Source organism: Aptenodytes patagonicus, chromosome 3, assembly GCF_965638725.1.
Source record: "Aptenodytes patagonicus chromosome 3, bAptPat1.pri.cur, whole genome shotgun sequence".
In the NCBI taxonomy this organism is placed as follows: Eukaryota; Metazoa; Chordata; class Aves; order Sphenisciformes; family Spheniscidae; genus Aptenodytes; species Aptenodytes patagonicus.
In genome coordinates this window covers 111,557,635-111,580,381 of record NC_134951.1, presented here as the reverse complement: position 1 = coordinate 111,580,381, position 22,747 = coordinate 111,557,635, and the positions used below count along the sequence as shown (strand labels likewise).

General features: G+C 44.0%; 1 protein-coding gene across 1 annotated transcript; it reads left to right on the top strand.

Moving 5' to 3' along the window:
• Nucleotides 1-694: 694 nt before the first annotated feature.
• On the top strand, nucleotides 695-21,382 carry ACBD3 (acyl-CoA binding domain containing 3). The gene is made up of 8 exons (XM_076334676.1): nucleotides 695-953; nucleotides 8,670-8,811; nucleotides 9,878-10,018; nucleotides 10,795-10,953; nucleotides 12,987-13,161; nucleotides 16,838-17,030; nucleotides 18,085-18,369; nucleotides 19,273-21,382. The coding sequence occupies exons 1-8, from the start codon at nucleotides 695-697 to the stop codon at nucleotides 19,482-19,484; spliced, it is 1,566 nt and encodes a 521-aa protein (XP_076190791.1). The 3' UTR covers nucleotides 19,485-21,382.
• Nucleotides 21,383-22,747: the final 1,365 nt, after the last annotated feature.

The following is a 22,747-nucleotide window of genomic DNA, read 5'->3' as shown; positions in this document are numbered from 1 at the left end:
GTCTTCAGCGGCAGTTCCCCCAAACGCTAACGCACAAACACTCCCGTGCCCTGGGATCTGAGGGCTGCCGCCGAGGAGGGCCCGCGATCCGGGGCAGGCAGCCCAAACGTTTCTGGGGAAAGCGGCGCCGCTGCCTCAGGGCAGCTGCCCCGGCCGTGCCAGCGCCGCCCTGGCCGCCCGCCCGGCCGAGGCTGCCCTACCTCCCGCCCGGGGGAAGGGGGCGAGTTTATTTTCAGCCCCATCCCCGAGGGGCACGGGCAGGCTGCCACAGGCGGGTGTAACCCGCGCCCCGGGAGCCGAGTTCAAGGCCCCGGGAGGACGGCAAGGCGGGAAGAGGGGGCTGCGAAGCACCTCACGGGCTCCAGCGGCCGCCGCCGCGAGGCGGGCGAGCCCCGGAGGGCACAGCCTCCCGCTCCCAGCCGCCCGGCTGGGTCACGGCGCCCCGTCCTCCTGCCCGCCGGGGACGGGGCCGCCCTCGGGGCCGCGGCCGGCCTGAGGCGGGCGCCGGGTCGCCGCGACACCCGCGGACGGCCGTCGGCGACAGGGCGGAGCGGCGGGGGCGCGCGGGGGCGGGGCAATTGGGCGGGGCCGGAAGTTCCGGGTCGGAGGGAACAGGAAGTCGGGACGTGGCCGCCGCAGCGGAGCAGGAGGCGGAGGGCGGGCGGGAGGGAGGTGGTGGCGGCGGTGGCGGAGGATGGCGGCGGTGCTGAGCTCGGACCGGCTCGAGGTCTCGGTGGACGGGCTGACGCTGAGCCCCAACGCTGAGGTGCCGCACTGTGAAGCGCGGCCGGGGCAGGGGGAGCCCGCGGCGGGGCGGAGCCGAGCGGGCCCCGGGTCCCCGGGCCAGGCGGAGGCCGGCGGCGAGGCGGCGGAGGAGGCGGCGCTGAGCCCGGAGCGGCGCTGGGGCTTCGCGCTGGAGGAGCTGTACGGCCTGGCGCTGCGCTTCTTCAAAGGTGAGGCCGCCCGGCGACGTGGCCCGCGCATCCCCCGCCGGGACCGGGGCGGCGAGGCGGGAGCCGCCGCGTCCCGGGAAGTGCCGTGCGGCGGCATCGTCCGCCTCCCCGCCGAGCCGGGCTCCGGGGCGCAGGCGGAGCCCCGGATCCCCCGAGAGGCGCGGGAGGCGGCGCCGTAGCGGGGCAGGCGGCAGCGCGGCACCGCCCGCGGCCCCCAGGTGTCGGTGCGCCGGGCGCGGCGGCGAGCCGGGGCGAGCATCGTGTCACGGCGGTCGGTGGCGGCTTGCGGGGATGCGCTTTTCCTGGTGCGAGAGGTGGGCCGGGGCGGGGGACCGGGAGAAGAGCCGGGAGGCCGCCCCGGGCCGCGGTGTGCCCGCTCCGCGGGGCCGGGGAGGCGTTTGCGAGGGTTTGCACCGCCGGACCTGAAAACGGAGCGAAAAAACCCCTTGCTGGTGGCATGCGAAGAAAAATCTCGCAAACGTAGGCGACGAGCACTCTCTGAGTGTTGTCGAGTCTGCTGACAGCCCGGATACTGGCATGAGATGTCGTGCCGTCTCCACAGGATGCTAACTTCAAGTCTGGCTTTGCCATCGTGACTCCAGCTGGCAGCTGTGTGAGGGAGCCACGAAACGCCCGCACGGGCGTAGACCCGGAGCATTTGTTTTAGGATCCCCTGTAGCCAGGTTTGCTTCTGCAGGAAGCCGGAGGTACCTTGCTACACTTGCTTTCCTCAAGAGGAGGAAATCGACTGCGTGCTTTTGGAGGAAGAGCTGCATTCGCTGTAGCGTTACGTTGCGCTACAGCGTTTGGGCACCTCGCAGTGCTTTGCTGGCTTTCAGGCGGCTGCTGTTTAACGTGGGGCACAGAGCAGGGAGTCTAGCAACCCACCTGCGCTAGGGAAGATACAACTCTGTACTTGGAAAGGTCAGTCTTGTGGTGGTCAGTTGTTAGATGACCCCCCAGGAAAGCTGCCTCTTCTGAGGGCAAGCATAGTGGCAGGTGGAAACTGTGCTAGAAGGACAAAGTTGTCTGTTTTCTTCACTTTGGCTGACTTGCACCCTAATATTTGTTAGGAGCATGTAAAGCTCTAAGCAGTTTTCTTGAGCCCAGGTTCTTTGATCCTGTTCTGATGCTCTTCCACAAAGCAATTTTTTTGTTAGCATGCTGACATACAGGGATTTTTATTTTTTTTTAGCTGTAAGAACCATAAGGGTCTTTTTTTTTTCTTTTTTTTCCCTGTGTTGGAAGCTGCTGCAACCAGGTATCAGGTTGGAAGCATTGTGACTCTACCCTTTCTGTAAAACCAGTTGCTTGAAAGAGTTCTAGTTTGGTTTAATGAGTGTTTGTTCTTAAAACATGATGTCTCTGCAGTAGCAAATTCCATGTCTCAGTCAACCATGGTCTCATTTTGTCTTGGGTTTAATATTCTACTGGAACCTGTATTTACAGTGTAAAAATTACACACTATGAATGAGCTTATCTACATTATTGATAACCTATGTCTATTATGTCTCATGTTTTAATGAAATTTATGCTCTACATTTATCTATTCTTGGATGGTGAAAAGTCAGTGGAGTGTTACTTGTGTCTAGGTTCCAGTTTCTTGTGTTGTTGTCTCAACAGTGGGTTTGTTGTTGCCTTCCTTTTATTAAAAGTTTAATTTCAACATGTTTCAACTTATTGCTGCTCTTTTTTAACCTCCTGCAATTTCTTGTAATGCGTGGTTTTGCTCATAAGAGGAAAAATTTCCACATTGTATGGAGTTGTCAGACTTTCCAAATGAAGACCTCGTTCCTCTATCCTTACGGCTGGAATAAGTCACATGAAGTCATTGCCCATATTTTCATCTGTAGTTTTTTTGCTGAAACTGACATAACATGAGGATTTTTATTTATAGATGTGATGGTGAGTTACGGGAGCTTGTAATACTTGGATTACTGATTCTGCCTGCTTGTTCTATATCTGTGTGGCTCTGAAAATAATTGGTCTCGTTTCCAAATGATTTTCATGCATCTACTGTCAAAACAACCGTGGGAGTGGGCATGCTTGTTTAGCAGCCTTGTAGATGCCAAGGAACAAATACGGATTCCTCCTTTACTTCAAGAAGCAACGTATGAGGGATCTGAAGGTTGACCCGTGTTAATAGGTCAATGCTGAGATCTTGTTTTGATCACTCTTCTAAAAAACACTGATTTGGAGATGGGGGTTATCTTTTGAAAAACTTTGTCTTTCTTAAAGCTAATTGATATCCATGCCTCAGTGTATGATATTGCCTACTCACACAGCTACCATGGAACAAACAAGTGACCCAGGGCAGCACTTGTTTGGGAGGACGATGGTATCTGGATTAACTGTGGTTATTGGGACGGAAGGAATCGGGATGCTAGAGGAGTCCCTGGGTGAGGTCAAAGGGTAAGCAGCGCTCGCTAATTAAGCAGCTTCCTTTCAGCTTCATTGTGCAGACTGAGTTGTCTGGTTATAACTCATGATGTACTTTCTTCCTAGAAAAGTTGAATCTGATCAAAATAGTTCGGATTTGCTTATTACAATGGCTGCTAACACTTGTCTGTGGTGGCATGTTGCATGTAACAGAATTGCTCGAAGACAAGACAGGGTGGGAATGCGTATAAACAATGTGAAAAACACAACTGAAACTAGGCTAGGATGTTAAAGAGACTCAAAAGCTACTTTATTCTGTCTGGTAAAGACAGAAGCAGATCTAAAATGCTTGACCCTGGGTCACTTCAGCTGTCGGGCCTTAGGCTGTGCAGGAGATGTGCGCTAGCTTTTTTTAGCATCCATAATGGCTTGTGAAGAAAGCTTTTCAGAATAATAGAGGCACAGAAAATAGATGGTTAATAGTGTTCCAGTCCATTTTTCTGTGAGAAACAAGAGCCTTCCTTACAATACGCGCTCTTTCCCTTACTGCCCTGTCAAGCCTAGTTCAGGTCGACCAGCGTTTTGGCTGCCATTAAGAAACTGCTCTGCTGTGCTGGATCCAGTGTACAGGGGAGAACACAGTCATGTTACTGAAATGGGTATGTTTCTTTGTCTCTTGGACTGTCTGTAATTGTCTGCCCCGGGGCAGCTGGCAGAGTAGAAGTGTCTCTGATGGCTTATTTTGGTACGAGCTATGCCAGCAAAGGCAGCTTGTTTAAGGTGTCAGCTGTGTCCTGCAGTAGGAGGGGGTGGCTTGCATAGCTCTGCCAGCAAATCTTTTCCAGTATCAACCTGGCTTTATGGTTTTCCGTATCCTGTCATTGAAATACCATTGCACCCAACCTTCAATATATGACAGTCCCTGAAGTGTTCATGCACTGTCTAAAGTGATTTGCAGCGCAGCACCCTTGAGTATGAGAGACAGTATACAATCCATATCATTTTGGTATCTAAAAGCTCTCCTGGTATGTTAAGTACTCTAATTTTGTTTGACTGCTCCAAGTTATTTCCTCTTATCCTAACAAGAATGCATATTCAACCTCAGCAATACATAATTCTAAATTAACTGTTTGACTTCATCTTTTTTTTTTGAGGGCTAATTTGATGGCATGATTGTAATTCATAAGATAAGTAGGCTCTTGTTTTCAAGAATATGAAAACCCCTATAACGTATCTATGTTTGATGTGAAGTTGAGCTTTGATCACGTTTAATTGGAAGGGCCAGTTCGTATCTCTTCTGTTGCTGCAGAACATCTTCAGGAGAGGGGAATTATGAGTGTTAGAGTGTGTACTGGGATCTGCAGGCAGCAATTCAGTTCTTGTGCTTCTCAGTTTTGGTCTTGCTCATTAAAACTTTGCATATGAATAGCATTAACATGTGACTTCTGCTTTTAAAAGCTATGAGGTGGAAAATCGCAGTTCATAAACTGTTTTCTATCTTCTTCTAGATGACTCGACTGAATGCTATCCCACAGGAATTAGGCATTTAGAGTGAGTGCAGTAGGTGAAGTCGGAGTGGAAGCTGCAGCCTGTTGTGCCATATTTCTTACAGGAAAAAAATAATCTGAAGTTACATGGGAGTAGTAACAGTATCTTGCATGATGCAGTCTCTTCTTAAGCATATTTCTTAAACTCCCTTGAGTCTGAATTTGCGGTTTTATACCAATTCATGTCAATGGTACAATGCTACGTAGTGACATAAGCCTCCATTATCTGCTTTTCATTACTAGTTATAGCTTTATCTTTCTGTTGTGTTTGCATGCCGACACAAGCGGTGGTCTTCAAGCATACGATTAATTACCTGTAGTGCAAGGAGCGTCGTTGGTGTTCTAAGTACTGGTTTTCCAGAGTATTTAACTGAGTTGCCCTCAGTGCATCTCAGTTTTGCGGGCATCTAAACAAAGTAGCCACTGTCAAGGAGAGCGGTAGTCTGAATAGCTGATATTAGGTGTGCAGGGATTTCCCTTTCAGGGGTGACAACACAGTAATACAGCGTTGTGGTTTCATGGCACACATCAATGAGGTCTGAGCTTGCGGTGAATGGGAGCCAGTCTTTCTCTGTGTTCTGGGTGAACTACTTCATGTCATCAGTGAAGTATATATGCGTGTGTGTATATATGTATGGGCCGTTACTGCAGAATGCCTAAAGCATCATAGGTCCATAGCCTGCCTTGTTCATGTAACCATCCCCTTAATCACTACTTGTGTTTGATCTGTTAATGGCCCTTGCTTAAGCATAGAGTTTAGTTGACTTGAGAAATTGCCATTTCGGGTGAATGATGGTTTGAAGTACTGTTGGGAAAGAAGTTTCCTAATCTTCTGTAAGAAAGCTGAGCCTTTCTCTGGCCCTGTTGGGTCAGGCATACCAGTGGCATAGGAAGGGTTGTATAGTTGCTGTACTTCGCATCCTTTGGACTTCTCAGTGTGTTCCCTGGAGCTCTTTGATGTTCTTCAGCTTCCTGACAGCTGTATTAGATGTGTGGGTAATACCTACTTAAATGTTATGTTTACGGATGCTTGAATAAATTTGGCACTTGTACTTGTCTGGACTCTTTTTTGGCATATTTGACTCTACATATGGCTTCAGGTCTTCTGGTTCAGTTTAACGGCAGCAATTCCAAATCTTTGGGATAATTATACAGTGTGGTTCATGCTGTAGAATTCAACTGAAAAATAGCTAGTATACAGCTTCACTCTCTTGACTGGCTCCAGGTACTCTGCTGAGAGCTTGCTTCTAATCTGCATTATCTACAAGTCACTGAATGCCTGTCTCATATTTTTCTCATCTGTCTGTTTTCCTCTCTTACTTAGCTTGTTTGTTCATCTCCCCTTGGGTGCAAAATGCAGGTTTTGGCTTCTCTTGATAGTAGGGCTTAAGGTCTGACTTCTCTGTTCTGTGATAATGCAGGTGTGCTGTGTATAGCATGGGAAACAATGGTGTTTTTCCCCTTTAATCCTCTTCAGAAGTGAGTTCAAATACTGATGTAAGCTGGCTTAGGTAGCAGTCTAGTACAGCAAATAGCTATGGTTTTTGGCAGACAACTGTAGGTGTACAGGTTGTGCAAGGTAAATTATGCCATAGGGACCCCCTTGAGAAGTGTACTTCGCTCAGAAGCCTGGCAAAATTTCAGTGTAATACCCTTATCAATTGACTTGCTTTTAGGCACGCTGCCCCAGGTTATTCAGTGTGATTTCAAAGCGCATGCTGTTTATTGAGGCTAATGGAAGTGCTTGCTGCCTAATAAGCAAATTCTGAGTTAAATGAGAAGTGTGAAGAATTGAGGAAAAGCCAAAGGACTCTTTGGGTGGCCTGAGAGCAGGAGACCTGAGACCCAGGGAAAGACTTATCAGGATGCAGTGATTTGCATCTCTTAAGGGTCACAGACTTGTTGAGGTGGGAAGGGACCTCTGGGGATTGTCAAGGTCAGCCCTCACTGTTCAGAGCAGGCTTCTCGGGACTGTGTCTGTTTAGGTTTTGAATATCTCCAAGGGCAGAGACTTCAAAACCTCTCTGGGCAACCTGTTCCAGTGCTTGATCACTCTCACAGTTAAAAAAGCCACTTCATATGCTTAAGTGGAATTTCCTATATTTCGGTTTACGTCCGCTGCCTCTTGTCCTTTCACTGGATACCACTGGGTAGACTCTGGTTCAGTCTTTACATTCCGCCCCCACTTTTACTCCCCACCAGGTATTTTTGGAAATAGATATTTTTGTGGACAAAGGCTTCTGTTTTTTGAAGCTGGAAGAGATATTGGCTGCAAGGTTGTGTGACACTGGGAGAAAAGCGAATACTTGAGATTCTGGAAGGTGTGGTTGGCCATTAGAAATGGATAATAAGTGATTAAATGCTTTTCTGGCTTCAAAATTAATGGCATGCATGTAGTGGTTCCTTGTAATGTTTTAATTGAGTAAGTCCAGTAACGTACCGAACTTACTCTGTCAAAAATGTAGCTTCTTGCTGTGACCTGCAAACACTTTCCCTCTGGGTTTGTTTCCAATTTTCAGAATTATTTGCTCAATAATATTGAGTTTCTCAATAAGCCATAGCAGAGGTATTTCCCCTCTTCTTTTGTTCTGAGATTTGCTTCTTTTCCTGTTAATAACTCTGTTCACAAGCATCAGCCAAGCAATTTTGCAATATGTAAATGTCTGCCCTAAAATTTGGGTGGAAATTTGACTGTTCAGTTTGGGGCTGTAAACAACTTGGTCCAAAGTGACCTTTACTGTAAAAGGAGAGCTGGAGACTAGGTGGCAGCTCTGCCTGTGGTTCCTGACTGCATGGAGAGCATGTACTACATTTACTACAGTCATGTGAAATGTCTGTTGTTTACATCCGATAATGGCTTCCTCATTACAGCCTTTCCAAAAGGAGATGATGCTTATTTATTTGTTTTTCTGTTCAGGAAAAAGGTCTTTTCTTAATGAGCAGTGTAATTACATATAGTGGTGCCTGTTTCTTTGATTTGTTTTGACACTTTAAATGTGCTGAGGTAAGTCCTAGCTGACTAATTCATATATCATTTTAAATCAAGGCAAGTCTCTTCTTGCCAGTAAATGTGTGGCGGGACCGCTTCAGAAGGTGTTGGTGTGGAGCCATTGAGAATTCTGATTATGTTCAGGCTTATGTTACCTGTGTCTTACAGCCAGAGCTCTCTCTACATGTTGGTGCCGATGGAGTCACCTCTAAGACTTTTCATTGTGAGGGGTTATTCCAGCTGCCTTGGCGAAGTGCAGCAATCAAATTGCTTCAAGGAAAACTTTCCCTTAATTCTAGTTTTTCCTCTCTGTGGTTTTCCTTGCCTTAAACCTTGCTTGTTCTGCCTTTGTCGATGTGAAGAGCATGAAAGGAGAGCAATCTGTAAAGTTAACATTGCATCTTTCTTTGTGGAAAATCCTTCCTATCCACACTACAATAGACTTGGCAGGCGCATTTGAGTTCAAGTTAAGGCTTTTAAATATTTTGGAGATATAGATCCATATGGTATGATATTCAACTAATTAACAAATATTTATGTGATAACTTACTAGCTAAGATTAGCTCTAGATGGTATGATGAAAAACACTTCATAATTAAGTTTCAGCAGCTGAAGTTAGATGTGTTTCTTCTGGACAGATCTATATTTTATTCACATAGAACTGAGTTAATTTGTCTAACCTTTTGTGACTTTCTTATTCCTTTTTTGGGAGAAATCATTAAAATGGTTATACAAAATGTTCTTTGCTGTCCTGTGCTTAATCAATTAATCACAACAGTGAAATTTTCTTTTCTTCTACAGAAAAGGATGGCAAAGCCTTTCATCCAACATATGAAGAAAAACTCAAACTTGTGGCGCTGCACAAGCAGGTTCTGCTGGGACCTTACAACCCTGACACTTGTCCTGAAGTTGGATTCTTTGATGTGCTGGGGAATGATAGAAGGTAAAAGGGCTGGTGCCCTTGTTGATCTTAACTCTGCTTTTTCTGTCTGAAGAAAACGTCATCCAATTTCTGCAATAAGACAACAAGTATGTGGGTTGCATCAGTGTGTGTGCATGGTAGTAGATAGTGAGAGTGGCCTCTTCAAATACATCTTGGAAATCTGAGTCACAGTTCAGTAAAGGAGCTAACAGAAGATGATTGGGTTTTTTCAACCACATTAGGAAAAGCTGCTGTGCCGACAGTCCAATTTCTTATAGCAGTTTAAGACTTGGTTAGCTGTGCATTAATGTGCAGGCCCATGTTTCATCCTAACACTACATCAGGGTTACAGCAGGCCAAGCCTTTTGCCAATGGTAGCAGCATTCACCATAGCTTTTGTTAATATCAAAGTTAACTTCTGAAATCAGATACCTGATGCGTTCAAACTCTGAGTAAATTTTGATGAGATCTGGGCAGTCTCAGGCCTGTCTCTTGTATTGCTTGCAGTTCAGGCTGCACTTCTGATGTTCATTGTTGCTGTTTCTAGTGTAAAGGCAATGTGCAACACAGCACTGGCTTCTCGGAGCTGGACCCAGTGCACTGCTTTTGCCCATATGGACACAGCCTTCCTCTAGGAAGAACCAGGCTGTTGCATTCAAGTAACTCAAGCACTATAATCTATGGTTGTTACCATGTTTGTTCATCTGGGAAAACGTATGCCTTTTTTTCCCTACAAACTAGAGTGGAAGAGGGGTAAAAAATATTTAAGGTCCATTTCTATCTGGGAAATTTTTGGATGTAGTTCAGAATTCAAAGTAGGGTCAATGGTATGTATGAGATTTCATGGAAGCGTTCAGTTATGTCTGTGTGAAAGGGTTGTTCTGGTGCAGGCAGAAGAGAGCGCTGAAACCTACAGGTTTAAGGTCTGTCTTTGAATGGGAGAAAATTGTTGGTTCTCTGAAACTGCGTATGATAAAGTTTGGTCCCTGGTCTCCCAACTTTTTTTTCTTTGTTGGGTTCTCAGAGTTCACTACTGACTTGAAAAGAGTTGAGTCTTCTGTTATTTCAGCTGATTTCTCTCTCTCAGGAAGGAATGGGCTGCCCTTGGAAACATGTCAAAGCAAAAAGCTATGACAGAATTTGTTAAGCTCCTGAATAGGTGCTGCCACTTGTTTTCAACGTATGTCACTTCCCACAAGATAGAGAAAGAAGAACAAGAAAAGAAAAGGTAATGTTTGAGTCCTTTGGTGTTGGAGTATATTGAGTGTATAACTCTTGACTTACGGACAGTGTCATAGCTAGCTTAGGTTGAAGTCGTCTTGGCAAGAGAAATGCTTGAAGTTTAGGTGGCTGTGGTACCATTTGATCTCTTTAAGCCTTTTTACGTTGCCAGTAATGAATGATTGTTTCTGAGGTGAAGACACCTAGAATATAAGGAGTTTTTTAAGTTTTGCTGATATCGTCATCTGTTTAAGAAATACACACTTCACAAAACATCTGCCCTGATATGTCTGTGGACTAAACATATACGGAACATGAAATTGTCAGGTGCTTTGAACTCCTCTTCTAGTATGGGTTAGCAATTTGACAAAGGCTATCTTCTACTATCACTTACATATCATGTGATTATTAAACTATAAAATCCATGTAATTATTGAACATATGTTAAAGCTTGGAAGATGTGTTTGAGGTTTCTAGACAATTTTTTCTACTGCTCTCTGCTAAGGATAGTATAGTAACAGGTTAGAATGAATATCAAATTACAATATAGAATTTACACTTGTCATACTGCACAGTGCAGTAAAACTAAACATTTTCTTGTAAACTAAACATATTTTCTTCTTGTGTCCAATAAGACACTTCTCCAGTCAAATTGAAGTGGGAGGAGATGATACCAAACAAAAAGCCTTATTGGGCAGGCAAAAGGCAGGTTACAGCATGTTGAAAATAACTCATCCTAGGACTGTAGGAATGCTGAAATAGCTTATTGAGTGGATGTTGCAGAAGAGAAGAGGAAGAACGAAGGCGGCGTGAAGAAGAGGAGCGTGAGCGTTTACAAAAAGAAGAAGAAAAACGTAGGCGAGAAGAAGAGGAAAGACTGAGAAGAGAAGAAGAAGAGAGGAGGAGAATAGAGGAGGAACGACTTCGGATGGAACAACAGAAGTGAGTAGCTGAAACAAACAGCACTTCAAAGAAAATAACTGCCTTGCACTTGAGACAATTGTATCTCTCTGTGTAAATAGTTATGCTAGAATTGAATACCTGAAGTTCAGAGCACTCGAGTCTGGTGACATTTGCATCCTTAGTTAAGAGGGACACAGTTTACAGAGAATAATTATCTTAACGTGTTATTGTATGCAGCCTTCTCAGATGAAAGTGCCAGAGAAGCTTTGTTTAAAGAGAAGCTCTGGAGATTTTTGGGTTCAAGGGCTGCACCTCATGAAAACTTGTGGCTCTGCTTCTTAAATGATTAATGCCGCACTCAACTGAGCGGAGTTACGTGTCCAACTGGAAGTGTTGTTTGAACTGTGACTTGAAAGTTTCTATCCTTTCACAGAAGGCAGAGCCTTGAAAAAGGATAACTGCAGTTCACTGGGGTCTTTTGAATGCATGGCTGAAATTTTCTAACTTCGTAGTCTAACATTACCTACTTAAAGGTGCTCCCTTTCTAGGAAGTGTGAAGTGTCTGCAAATCTCACTTGTACACTGGCAATCACTGGATCTTAGCACCTTTCTAAAAGGAGTTAAAAATTCCATGTTCAAATGCAGTTAACCTCTGTAGCCTGAATTAAGTTGTTTACTTAGAATATACAGCTCTAGTTATATTTCATTGTTCCCATCATATCCAGATGCTGAAAACATGAATCCAGCATTGCACATGTAAGAGAATAGTAAATCATCAAAGCTGTTCCACATCAGTCAGCAATCATTTTCAATAATAAAAATGTCTTTGCAGGGGTGTCTCTGAAGCAGATCCTGCGCTTGCTATGTAGTGGTTTTGAGAAGGGAGCAAATAATTAATCCACAAGTTTTACTGTTTGTTTAGCACTGTGAGAGCCAGAGGAGTGTAAAACACAGACATAAATGCACAGAGAATACAACAGAAAAATGTTGCACAGTGCTAAGTAACAAGGAGTGTGGTATACCTTGAAGTTAAGAGATTACTTTTTTACATGAATAGCAGTTGTGTATTAAGTGGCTGTAACAGGTTACAGAGATAAAGAATTTAGACAGAAAAGAAATATGGATACATATATACAGGCCAAGTGTATCTAAAGTGGTCACAGTTTTGCTGAAACAGTAAATCTTGCCTTTTAGGATACAAACCAGTCTAATACTGGAGCTTTTAGAGAATTATTTTGGGGGAAGGAAGAAGGGCAAGAGGCAAAGAATTACTCCTGCATTTGTGTGATACTTCCTTCTTCCTCTGAAGCATTGATAGCTGGTCACTGATGGACGTAATGTGGGACAAAAACTCTGGATCTAGTTAGTTTTTTACTATATAGCTTCCATTAGCCCTTTGGAGAGAGGAGGAAAACTGAGCCTGTGCATAAGTAACCCCTGTGTTCCTCCTGAAGTTTCAGCAGTTGAGTTTATTGGAGACAGAGATGCCCTATTTGGCAGTGTTTTTTCTGTTCCTGAATTAAGTCACGGTCAGTCATGCTTTTCATATCTGTTTGCATACTGTCCTGGGAAATTAAGATAGTAATGTGGTGTGGTTTTCTTAGACTTACCAAAAAGCATTGGTATGCTGTACCACAGCAGGTCTGTTCTTACCAATATTTGTAGAAGGGCTGCTAGAAAGATGGTTTCTGCATATTTTCTGGAGGAACCAAATGTGTTTTTTTTCCCTTGCTTGCTTGAGAAATTTAGTCACTGATTTTTTTCTAGCACTACCTCTTTATCAGACTAGAGATTGAGAATTATGTAAGAGCTCTTGGGTTTTTTAACATTTGATGTTTTCAAACATTGGGTAGAAATTGTTGCTCCCTTCTTTATATTCTGAGCATATTTTTTAGGCAAAATTCAGATTTGCATTACCTCTGGGCTCTGCTCTATTATGTAGATTTGTTTTAATTGGTTTTTGCAGGAATTGAATTAACTGTCTTTGAGGCCACTTAAATCACTTAAGTACAGGGATTTCCCCAATACCCTCAGCTGCTTGTAACCTTCCTACCCTCCTCCCACCAATCTAGGCAACAGATAATGGCAGCACTGAACTCCCAGACTGCCATTCAGTTCCAGCAGTATGCAGCCCAGCAGTATCCGGGCAACTATGAACAGCAGCAGATCCTAATTCGGCAGCTCCAGGAACAGCATTATCAACAATACATGCAGCAGTTGTATCAAGTCCAGCTTGCACAGCAACAGGTATGGCCGACCAGCTGAGAAACTTAGATTTTGCGTCCCAGGCTGTCTTTGGGAAATGTTAACTTGTCTACCCTTATCCCCTTGAAAAGCTAATTGCTACAAGGAGAGAGAGTGTTTAGTGACTCATGCTGCTTCAGATTCAAACACCAAAGCCCCTTATTTAATCTGTTCGAGTAGTTTTCTGAAGCAGCTGTTAGTTAAGAAAATTTAAAGCAGCCTTTAATTACTTTGTTCAATACTTGGAGACTAAATGTGAAGCGCTCTGCTGCAGCATCTATTGTGTGTGTGTAATTTAAAGGGGGTACGTACCAATGCATCTGAGCATGAACAAACCTATTCAAGTGATTCTCCATATAGGTATCGCACCTGAAGATCTGTGCAGAGCAGCAGGCTTTGGTCAGCTATGTGTTTCCAGCTGAACGTGCATGCAGCCCTGTCGCATCACTACTGGGTTTGAGATTACTCCTCCCTGTCAACTTGAGCACTACTGACTTCTCTCTCCTTTTGCATCTGTTGTCTGACATCAGTATCTAATTAATTCGCTTGCCTGCAATAGACTGCTCATGGTTTGGGTGGGAGGACAGACTTTCATATTTCTGGTAGCAATGGGTGGCAGTAGTACCTTACTTCTTTGCAAGGGTTTTGTGCCTGGGCTTGAAAGGCTACTTCTCTGTTTAGGGGAATCTTGCATCTCTGGCAAATGTGCTGTATGCACATCTCAAGTTATTTTAAAGTTCAAGGATGTCCATCTGTAAGTGCCTTAAACAGATGTAAGCCAGACCTCAGACTCTAGTATGTCTGACCTCTCTGGGCAGGACCTGAATCTTAAATGGCCTATAACTGCCAGTCTGAAGTCTATTCTTGAGCTAAAGACCTAAAATTCAGTAACTAACTTCCTATGAAGTCATCTGTATTTTGATGAGACTGATGCCCTCAGCAAAGAACTGTCCAAGGAAGGAATCCATGTGAACCCATGTGGCCCATGTGAACCTCAGAAAGTTCAACAAGGCCAAGTGCAAGGTCCTGCACCTGGGTAGGGACAACCCCCCAGTATCAATATAGACTCTGGGATGAATGGATTAAGAGCAGCCCTACAGAGATGGACTTGGGGATACTGGTGGATGAAAAACTAGATATGAGCTGGCAATGTGCACTTGCAGCCCAGAAAGCCAATCATATTCCAGGCTGCATAAAAAGAAGCGTGGGCAGAAGCCTGAGGGAGGTAGTTCTCCCCCTCTACTCAGCTCTCATGAGACCCCACCTGGAGTCCTGTATCCAGCTCTGGGGTCCCCAGTACAAGACAGACATGGACCTGTTAGAGCAGGTCCAGAGGAAGGCCACAAAAATGATCAGAGGGCTGGAACTCCTCTCCTGTGAGGAAAGGCTGAGAGAGTTGGGGTGGTTTAGCCTGGAGGAGAAGGCTCTAGGGAGACCTTATTGTGGCCTTTCAATACTTAAAAGGGGCTTATAAGAAAGATGGAGAAAGACTTTTTACCAGGGCTTGTAGTGACAGGACAAGGGGCAATGGTTTTAAACTAAAAGAGGGAAGGTTTAGATTGGACATAAGGAAGAAATTTTTTACAATGGAGGGTGGTGAGACACTGGACCAGGTTGTCCAGAGAAGTTGGGATGCCCCGCCATTGGAAGTGTTCAAGGTCAGGTTAGGCAGCAACCTGACAACAACTTTGAGCAACCTGACCTAGTGAAAGATGTCCCCGCCCATGGCAGGGGCATTGGACTAGATGATCTTTAGAGGTCCCTTCCAACCTAAACCATCATTTGATGGAGTTGAAGTGGTAAAGGAAAGTCAGAGGTTTCCTGCCCTGTAATAGTTACTCTTGAAGCTTAATGCTACCTTGGTACCAATGCTTCGGTGTCATAGTGGTAAGCAAAAGTTACAGCCTCATCAGTCTTGTCATAGGATCATTTAGGTTGGAAAAGACCTTTAAGATCATTGACTCCAACCGTAAACCTAACGCTGCCAAGTCCACCACTAAACCATGTCCCTAAGTGCCACGTCTACACGGCTTTTAAATGCCTCCAGGGATGGTGACTCAACCACTTCCCTGGGCAGCCTGTTCCAATGCTTGACAACCCTTTTGGTGAAGAAATTTGTTCTAATATCCAATCTAAACTTCCCCTGGTGCAACTTGAGGCCATTTCCTCTTGTCCTTGATGCCTTCTGTAATTGATACTACTCCCTTGAGTCTGAGGTGTCAGAGATGCTGCTGCCAATATTCTTCAATGCTATCAGCACTGCTCCTTTCAATCATGGCTGTCTGTTTTCGATGTACAGAAGACTAATGCCCTCCGAGACCCAGGGCAAAACAGTCTTTTCTTTAGAGTGGCTTACAAAATACTAAGCCTGCCAGGCAATGAAGCTTATCTTTCAAATCTCTACTTGGACAACTCTTGTAGAGAAGAAGCGTATAACAGAGCTAAAATTATCTAATTCTACTTTGGACTTTCCTGAAGACTCACGTAGCCTCTGTAACACTTCTGAGGAATACTTTCCTTCTGGATGCCTGTAACTCAGCTGCCTTGGGATCCATTAGTACGGTTAAAAAGTGCTGATCTGTCATGGTTGCTTACAGATCAGCTTCTGATATGATTAATTTTGGAAAGGCTATATGCAATAGTTTTCTAGAAAAGTTCTCACCACTCTACATTGAATCACTGAATAGGACTTCTTTAGTAGAAGGTGTATCTGGGCAGCATCTGTACAATTGTTCAAATTTGAAATCTAACTGATATTTGACTATATTGTCCTCAAACTCCTTCAGGATACCTATATTCCATTCATTCATCAAAATCATGTGCTTATTAGGTTATTCTTCAAAGAATGGTACTGTCAATTATACCTTTTCCCTGCCCCAACAAAAAAGTGTATGTAATAGCTCTGTACTGATAACTAGAGGCGGGGGAGTAAGCCTTGAAGCTAAAGGGATAATGCATCCTGCTTAAATCCAAAAGGATGATTGTTACCTTGTATAATCTCTTTTTAGGTGTAGTTAATCCTTTGCACAGGGACAGCATGATAAATTCTGTCTAAAGAGTTTCAATGTACATAAGTCGTGTTGTAAAAGCAGCACCTCTGAGCTTGAATAACTCTTCTCCCAGACCACTCACAGTCCTTGTGGCTCTTACGCTTCCTGCTTTCATATTAAATAACTGCCTTTGTCAGGTGTCGTGGATTTGATAGAGAACCCTGTTCAGCAAGTTAACTCACAAATTGACAAAGTACTTAATAGACTTTAAATAATTCCAGTTCTTTTTAGACCTGGATGATCTCAGGCCAGAACCCTTTCAGCCCACTGGTGAAAACCAGCAAACAAGTCGTCACTTTCAATTTTGAAAGAAATGTTATAGGAGTTACTGAAAAGCAGAACTTCTGTAGTTAAGTGCAAGAGTTTATTGTGTGTGCCCTAATTAACTTGAAAATCGAATCTTTTTCTTCAGGTTGTATCCACCAGCCTAGAACAAAGTGACTTCACTTCCCCTGATACTAAGTACATGTAACTTTCACTGATTAATGTGTGCTGCTTCTGGTCTTTTGTGTCAAGCCTCCTCATGGGGTGCAGGGGGAGGTTTTTTCTTTGAAGTGTCTTTATACTGTCTGCTGGAAGTGGGAGACATCTTGGGAGGTTTTGGTTTTACTTAATTTCTGTCATTTTAGGCAGCCTTACAAAAACAGCAGGAGGCGGTTGTGGCAGCGACAGGGACTCCTCTGACTACTGCATCGAAGGTGAATGCACCTGCCCCAGGGGACACCCCATCTGTTAATGGGCAGGCCAGTGCACATGCAGACAGCCCTGAAAAAGAGCTGGATCCAGAGGCTTTGGAAGAGGCACTGGAGAATGGACCAAAAGGTAGGACTAGCTAGATTCCTTAATTAAAAATAAATAGCGGAAGCCTTTCTTAGGATTCAGATGTCTTAAGTATGGTTACTATGGCTCTTTGCTTGGCTTCATTGGGCTATGCAAGAGCTAGGTTTGATTCCTGGGTCCAGTTTCTCTCAAGGGAGAACAATATTGCACAGGCAAAACTAAGCTTTTGGGGGTGGGAAAGGGGAAGCAGCAAAAGCATTTCAAGCAAAGTGGATGGGATCCAGAACCTCCTTTCACTCTTGACTTGAAGGAAAGGAGCGTAAAAGTTGTAGCAGAAAGCGGTTCTGTGCAGAAATATGTTCAAACTTACTTGAACTCAGGTCAAAACTGAGTGTTGATTTAGCCTTGCAGATTAAAATAAAGCCAAATCCTTCTTACTCTCTCTGAATGCTGTGGCTTAGCCCTGTCCTATGTGCAGTCCGGACTTCTGTCCCCTCGCATTTCCCACCTTCTTCAGACAGCTTCTAGGAAGCTGTAGAAGTGGAGCAGGAAAAGTAGCCTCCCAGCAGCTCTCTCATCACTGGTATTTCTGGGTGTTACCCCTGTACTTTCATCCGCAATGAGTAGTCCTCAAAAGACTTGCTTGGATCCCAGTATGGAACCAACACTAGCGTGGTCCCTGTCTGCATAGTGAGGTGTTCAGTAATTTTAGTCAATATTTGACAATTTCTAGACAAATCACAACCTCTGGTTCTGTCGCGTTAAAGATCCTTTCAATGAAGGGTTCTCTGCAATGTAACCCCGTCACCTGTAGCAGTACGTCTGCCTTCTGAGTCTTTTCTGCGTAAGCACTGTCAGTTTGAATGTAGCAGATGGGTATACTGGTAGGATTTGTGTGCATGGTTATATCTAAACTTGCATTGCATTTCATGCAACTCTTAACCTGTGAAAAGTTGTTTCTTCAGTAAAAAAAAAAAATTACTTAGAAGCAACTCTGATGCTTGTTGTCCTCAAGTGCCCCTAAAGCACGCTTAAGCAAGCAACATAAATGACTGAAACAAAAGCTTAACTGAGATATTTTCCCCCCTCTCTCCAGATTCTGTTCCAGTGATAGCTGCCCCATCGATGTGGACACGACCCCAGATAAAAGACTTCAAGGAAAAAATCCGGCAGGATGCAGACTCTGTGATCACAGTGGGCCGAGGAGAAGTGGTTACAGTTAGAGTACCAACTCATGAAGAGGGGTCTTACCTCTTTTGGGAGTTTGCTACAGACAATTATGACATTGGTTTTGGGGTGTATTTTGAATGGACAGACTCCCCTAATACTGCAGTCAGTGTGCATGTCAGCGAATCCAGTGATGATGAGGATGAAGAAGAAGGTAAACATGCTTAATTGTATAAACTGCAAGTCCTACAGAGCTTGCCATGGGGGAAACCCCCACTGTCTTGTGTAATCTCCTAGTTCCCTGAGCTTCCATCTAGCTGGAATCTTGTCTTCAATTTTGAATAGGAAGTGCAATTCTGAAAGTAACTTCAGTCACCTCATTTGGTCACAGATAGGTTAAAGCAATTGAGGGTGAGGAAATCCTTTTCCTAAGTTTTACTTACTCCTTAGTGAGCCCTCTTGTCCAATTCAGCTATTCAGTAAGCTAGATTGAAACCCGTGCCATAATAGAGCATAGTGGATCTGCACACTGAAAACCTTAAGAAAAATCCTGTCCTGCTGTTCACGAATGTTTTCTAGGGAGGAAGTTTCCTTGAGGCTTCAACAAAACAGCTTAAAAGAGCAATTCCTGATAGTGGCCGGGACACACGTCACAGCCTTTACCTACAGGGGAGTTTAGCATGCCATCAGAAAAAAAAGTTTTGAAATGAGCATGTGACTTGCTTTAGAAGGAACTGCTCTGACATAGGAAGCAGTGGCCTTCTGGATATTACTACTAAGTAATCAGTAGTAGTAAGTATGTCAGATCAGTAGCAGTCAACGTGGGGTAAAGGCTTCATGAAAACTAGATCTTGGCATCTCTACAAACTGTCCCAGCTGTGCTGGGGAGATGCGTGTGGTGGGTTTTAATACAGAACCGTAAAATTCATGATGAAGTGAGCGTGCTTAGTGTTCCTCCTGCTTTTGAATCCTTTAGCTATAGCCTTGGTATGAACCCCTTTGACCCATCTGATTTTTAAACTAACAAAGAGTGCCTTGTCCACTACAGATCAGTCTGACTTTCTCTTGTAAAGCATCCACCCATGTTAACTGACACCTTTTTTTTTCTTCCTTGCAGAAAATACTAGCAGTGAAGAAAAAGCCAAAAAGAATGCCAACAAGCCTCAGCTAGATGAAATAGTGCCTGTGTACAGACGAGACTGTCATGAAGAAGTGTATGCTGGCAGCCACCAGTACCCAGGGAGAGGAGTTTATCTCCTTAAATTTGACAACTCCTACTCTCTATGGAGGTCAAAAACAGTTTACTACAGAGTTTATTATACTAGATAAAGGTGTGGCTGTGTCTGAGGCTGGGCTGTGCAGAAGATGTCATTTTATTTGGAATTTTCTTCAAGCATAATGGATCCTTTTGAGTCTCTGTTTTACCCTGTCTGTATCTGTATGGTCTGTGTGAACTTTAACAAGTAGACACTGGGATCTTCCTGCTCCATGACACTAATGCATATTGCATTGGGCTTAACACAGGATCTCCCTAGCCCTTTTGGGTATTGGAGTTAACCAATGGAAGTCATTGGCTCCAGCGCTAAGGTCACATCAGTTGCATTTGTTAAAACCTCATGAAAAAGAGGGAGGGAGTTGCTGGCTCACTGGCTGGGTGATCTGATGTTTCCAGGTCTGGATGCTTTGAATAACTTGTTAACGGTTAATTTAAAGGTCCCATCAATAACTGGTAGATTTGGATGCAGTTTGCTGTGTAGCAAGTTTCTCTTAACTGTAATTGAATGTCAGATTTTTACACCATTAAAACTTGAAACTTTAAGTTGATGCAGTTTAGAAACAAGTTGTCTCGCTTCTGTCCTCATCAAAGAAGAAACATTCAGTTCCTTAAACCAGTGTAGTGGCTAAGACAAGGATGAGCAGCATCCTGGAAGTACAGCAAATAACCTCTTCTGAAGATGTAAACTGAATGACAATTAAAAGTGTGTGTAACAAGAACAACCTTAATCTCTCTGCCCCGCTGCTAACCCTAGAATAAAAAAAGTCATTTTTTGAGGCAATTGACTTTGAACCAGGGCACAAGCTATTTCTAAGTTTGGTGGGTTTTTAATGGGGTAGACTTAAAAAAAAAAAAGTGTCTACAAACCTGAAACCAGTTTTCTGCACAACCTTCTGGTTTGTCTGTTTTTGTAAAACCTGAATAAGCACGTTGTGCATCTGAAGAACAGCAAGTCAGTTTGATAAAGTATAGGAGTTAATGTTGCACTAATTATGGAAATCACTGCCAGTCCATTTTAGTCTGAACTGGTGATACTTGGGTGCAAACTTTCTGCTTTAATCTGTAACTGTCTGCAGAAAGGCGGAGTGCACATACAGATACTTAATAATGTAGCTTTAATCTCAATTTGGTATGGTTTGGTTGGGGCATTTCATATTTTGTATAGTGAAAAAATGCAGGTGGCTACTTGACTTGAGGTTGCAGCAAGAATCCGCTCTCCTTGGAGCCCTGCGCCCCAGGGGTGATGTGTTGCAATGACGGCTTGCGTAAGTGCTCTCTGCATGGGTAATGCACTTTGTTACTGAAAGAAAATGGTTACTTCGGGTGTCTCCGATCAGTTCTTGCAGTAAGACTTCCATTGATTAGCTGCAGCATGTACAGTTCCATGGCAAATGATGTTGAGTTTGCGGGATTTGTTTGAATAATCAGTTTGTACATACATGATACTTTACTTTTCTTATACCAACCAGGGAGATACTTCTCCTAGAGTGCTTAACTTGTCATCTTGCATTTGGTTCAGCAACACCGTACCAGCTTATAGCTAGTTAGTGCTGCTTTATCCAAAAACACTGTACAATGTTCTGCTCTTGTGTACATACAGTATATAAACCATGAATTTAGAAAGTACCTTGCTTTTAAAGAAAACTGTATTTAATGTAAAAAAAAAAAAAAACTTTTAAAAAGGCAGGCACTAATATATTTCTTCCGGTCTTCAATTTAAATTTTTTTGTCCATACAAAAATGTTATGACTTATTCCTCTAAGAATATCTGTTCTTGGGAGCGGTGTTTGTCGCTTTAAATGGCAGCACTTACTGTCATGTGTTGGATGTTAGAACTTTTACGTTTTCAGACTTTTTTATTGCCTCTGGCTGTTGATTAGTACAGTACAAGTGCGATTTCAAGATACCTTGAGATAGTATTTAATCCTAATTAAAATACATTTATCTGTAATGCTGTTGGCTTTTTATTAATTTGGAAACCTTGGCATTGCTGTGTATGGCTAATCAGCTAAGATAAGCTTGTCATCTTCCCTCTCATTTTTAAAAATTCGGTACCATGCTAACACTGTGGTCTCAGCAGCCAAATCACTTGAGCCAAAGGCTCTGCATGAGAAGTCAGTAGCTCTCTGGATGAGGCCATCTGTCAATATTAGAAAAGCCCAGCTCGAACAGCATAATCGCTTTGGTTTTTGAAAGAGTAGCAGAAAGGGTTGGATGTGGGCAGCTAAAACTTGTAAGCTATTTTCTGCCTAGGAGAAAAGTGCCTACCTTCCCCCCTGAGGCTTAATGAACCCAGCCCTAAGGGGCAGTAGGGGCTGGCTGCCTTGTCCTGAAAAGCCTTTGGCCCAAAGGGCAAGAGAGAGGCAGGACCATACATGGTTTAGACTGAACAAGAAGAAAAGCAAGAACCTAGAGGCAAAAAGGCAAGTTATGCTAAGGTTTCTGTTTGCCGAAATCACCCTTTGCTGCTTACCCACTACGAGTAAGTAGCTTATCCTGGACCTGAGGCCAGAAGTGGGTTTTGCGCTAGTTCCATCCATGGTCCAGGTCCTGTTGGCCCCATCTGCCCCCATAGACAGCGGCCTCTCAAGCTGGTGCTCCCAGATCTCGTCTGGGGAGCAGAAGTCTCTTCAGTGAGAACAAAGCAAGTGCTGTGCTGTTAGAAGCAAGATGCTAAGAAGTTCAATGTACCGTATAGTCTGGGTAGGCTACAAACTAGTTTCACGTGAAATGTGCAAGTGCATTGAAAACCAAAGTAATGACAGCAACGAGCCAATTTTACCTGTCTCATGCATATATAAATTCCCCTTTCTCCAATTAAAAGTGAAGCACTGTACTCCTCGCAGCTCACTTAAGGCAGCTTTCTTCCACAAGAGAGTTACCGTAAACACTTTCAGAAGTGAACTGAGTCACTGGCAATAAATCCAGGTGATGCAACATAAACAGGTTGACAAAGCTCAGTTCCAAATATACTGGTCCTTTGAGAAAAGCTAAATAATCCGAGGGACAAACCATTGTTAGAAATTATGTTGTTTTCAGAAGCACCGACAACGTGGATGTTGCTTGTGCAGCCTCTTCTTCGAGGCAGTTGTGTGGGAGGTACCAAGGCAAGGTCTTCCTTGACTCTGCTGTCCCAGAAGGATAAGCAGTGCAATTGAAACAACTCGCTAATTAAGCCACGGGGCTGCTGTATGATATTTTCCTTGCCTATCCTCTTTGCTGTCCTTCCGCACCCCTTGGCTTTTAGTACTTTCTGCCTTGTGCTTTGTTTTGTAAGTCACAGATTAAATGCTGTGTGATTTAGAGCAGCTGGATG

Coding starts and splice junctions, on each gene's coding strand:
- ACBD3 (XM_076334676.1), top strand. CDS start 695: ATGGCGGCGGTGCTGAGCTCGGACCGGCTCGAGGTCTCGGTGGACGGG. Junction 10,954..12,986: donor CTTCGGATGGAACAACAGAA/GTGAGTAGCTGA, acceptor CCACCAATCTAG/GCAACAGATAATGGCAGCAC. Junction 18,370..19,272: donor TGATGAGGATGAAGAAGAAG/GTAAACATGCTT, acceptor TCTTCCTTGCAG/AAAATACTAGCAGTGAAGAA.